The 1,594-nt window shown below is 48.2% G+C and overlaps 1 protein-coding gene across 1 annotated transcript in view; it reads right to left on the bottom strand.

Annotated features, from left to right (window-relative positions):
• The window catches only part of HOXC9 (homeobox C9), a 3,043-nt gene extending 1,654 nt beyond the window's left edge, over positions 1-1,389 (bottom strand). The window contains exon 1 of the mRNA XM_010006365.1: positions 828-1,389. Within this exon, the coding sequence (XP_010004667.1) occupies positions 828-1,389 (562 nt within the window). The remainder of the gene's footprint in view (positions 1-827) is intronic.
• Positions 1,390-1,594: the final 205 nt, after the last annotated feature.

Raw genomic sequence — 1,594 nt, 5'->3', positions numbered from 1 at the left:
ACCCACCTTTTCATTTATTCCCACGTGTTGGAGCATTTGACATAGAATTTGCACCGCTGGAGCTTTTATTGATTTTAAAACTAGATCAAGAGACACCTCTGCGTTCAGCCAGAGATGTCCCTTTCCCCTCCCCCCCCAAAAAAAAACCAACAACCCAACAAAAAAACAAAACCCACATCAATGCGTTCACTTCCAGCCAGCTACAACTCTTCCTTGTTCTTTGAAAGTGGGAATATTTGAAAGCAAAGAGGCTTCTCTCTCTGCCTACCCCCCCTTCCCTCTCACACATTCACTCTCCTGCTCTCTATTTTTTTTCTCTATTTTTTTTCCTCTCTCTTTTTTTTTTCCTCTCTATTTTTTTTCTCTATTTTTTCCCCTCTCTCTATTTTTTTTTCCTCTCTCTATTTTTTTTTCCTCTCTATTTTTTTCCCCTCTCTCTATTTTTTTTTTTTTCCTTAATTCCCCCCGGTGGAAGGTGATGAATATTTGAGCCAAGAAGCCAACAAACCACCCCAACCCCCCCCCTCTCCGAGCCACCCTTTGCAAAAAAAAGGGAAAAAAAGGAAGAAAAAAAAAAAGGAAAAAATCAATTTAAAAAAAGGAAAATATTTTTTAAAGGTTAAAAAAGAAATAATATCATGACTAAAGAGCCCAAAACCAAGTGGAAATATTCGCTCTGCCAGGCGGACTCGCTCAAACCCCCAGAATCTTCCTGCGTATCTGGAGTTTTAGGGTCGGGCTCTCTAAGGTAATTTCATTTTATTGAGTGGGGTCCTGGCAGCCGCAATGCCTCCCCGGGTCGTAAACAAGAATGACTTTCGACTTACTAGGGTCTAATTCGTGCTTTTCTTCTTTGTGTTTGCTGGAAGCGATGGCTTCGGACTCCGGGGAAGGAATTGTCTGCGCTGCTCTGTCTCTCAGCTCCCCCGGAGCCCCGTACATGTAGTCCGGGTATCCGCGGCCGTCGGAGGGGCCACAGTCCGCCCGTCGGGCCGGGAAGGCGTCGGGTTTGAGGCCGTAGGGGCGAGCACCGGGGGCGAAGGCCGGGAAGGAGACGGCCCCGGCGAGAGGCTCCAACCAAGTCCTCATGTACCTGGGCTCGGCCCCCACGGGCGCCTGGGGAGCGTAGGGGTGGTAGCCCACGGAGGGTTGGGAGTGGACGGGAGCCCAGGAGGTGGTAAAAACGGCCGGTTTGGGGGCGAAACTGCAAGACGGAAAGTCGGCACAGTCCGGGACTAATCCTGACGGTCGGGCAGCAGCCGGGTGGGAGGCAGAGCTGGGGAACCTGGAGGCCAAGAGCTCTTCGTTCTCGTGGCTTATCAAGGAGTCAACATAGTAGTTGCTTATGGGGCCAGAAGCCGACATGGTTCCCCCCTCTTTTACATTCATAAGATTATTGTATGAACTGTATGTGTACTTTTTATCTTCTCATAGAACAATCAGGGCAGGTAATTATTTTTTCAGCCTTTCCCAGTGTGCCATTGGCTGCCCGCCCTCACGTGATTGTATTTACCCAAAAATATAGCGTGGATCAATCCGCAGGTCTTTTTTTTTTTTTCCCTTCTTCTTCTTTTTTTTTTTTTTCCCCTTCCCC

This window comes from Chaetura pelagica, unplaced genomic scaffold (genome assembly GCF_000747805.2).
Source record: "Chaetura pelagica isolate M959 unplaced genomic scaffold, ChaPel_1.0 scaffold1039, whole genome shotgun sequence".
NCBI lineage: Eukaryota > Metazoa > Chordata > Aves > Apodiformes > Apodidae > Chaetura > Chaetura pelagica.
This window is presented reverse-complemented; position numbering and strand designations above follow the sequence as displayed.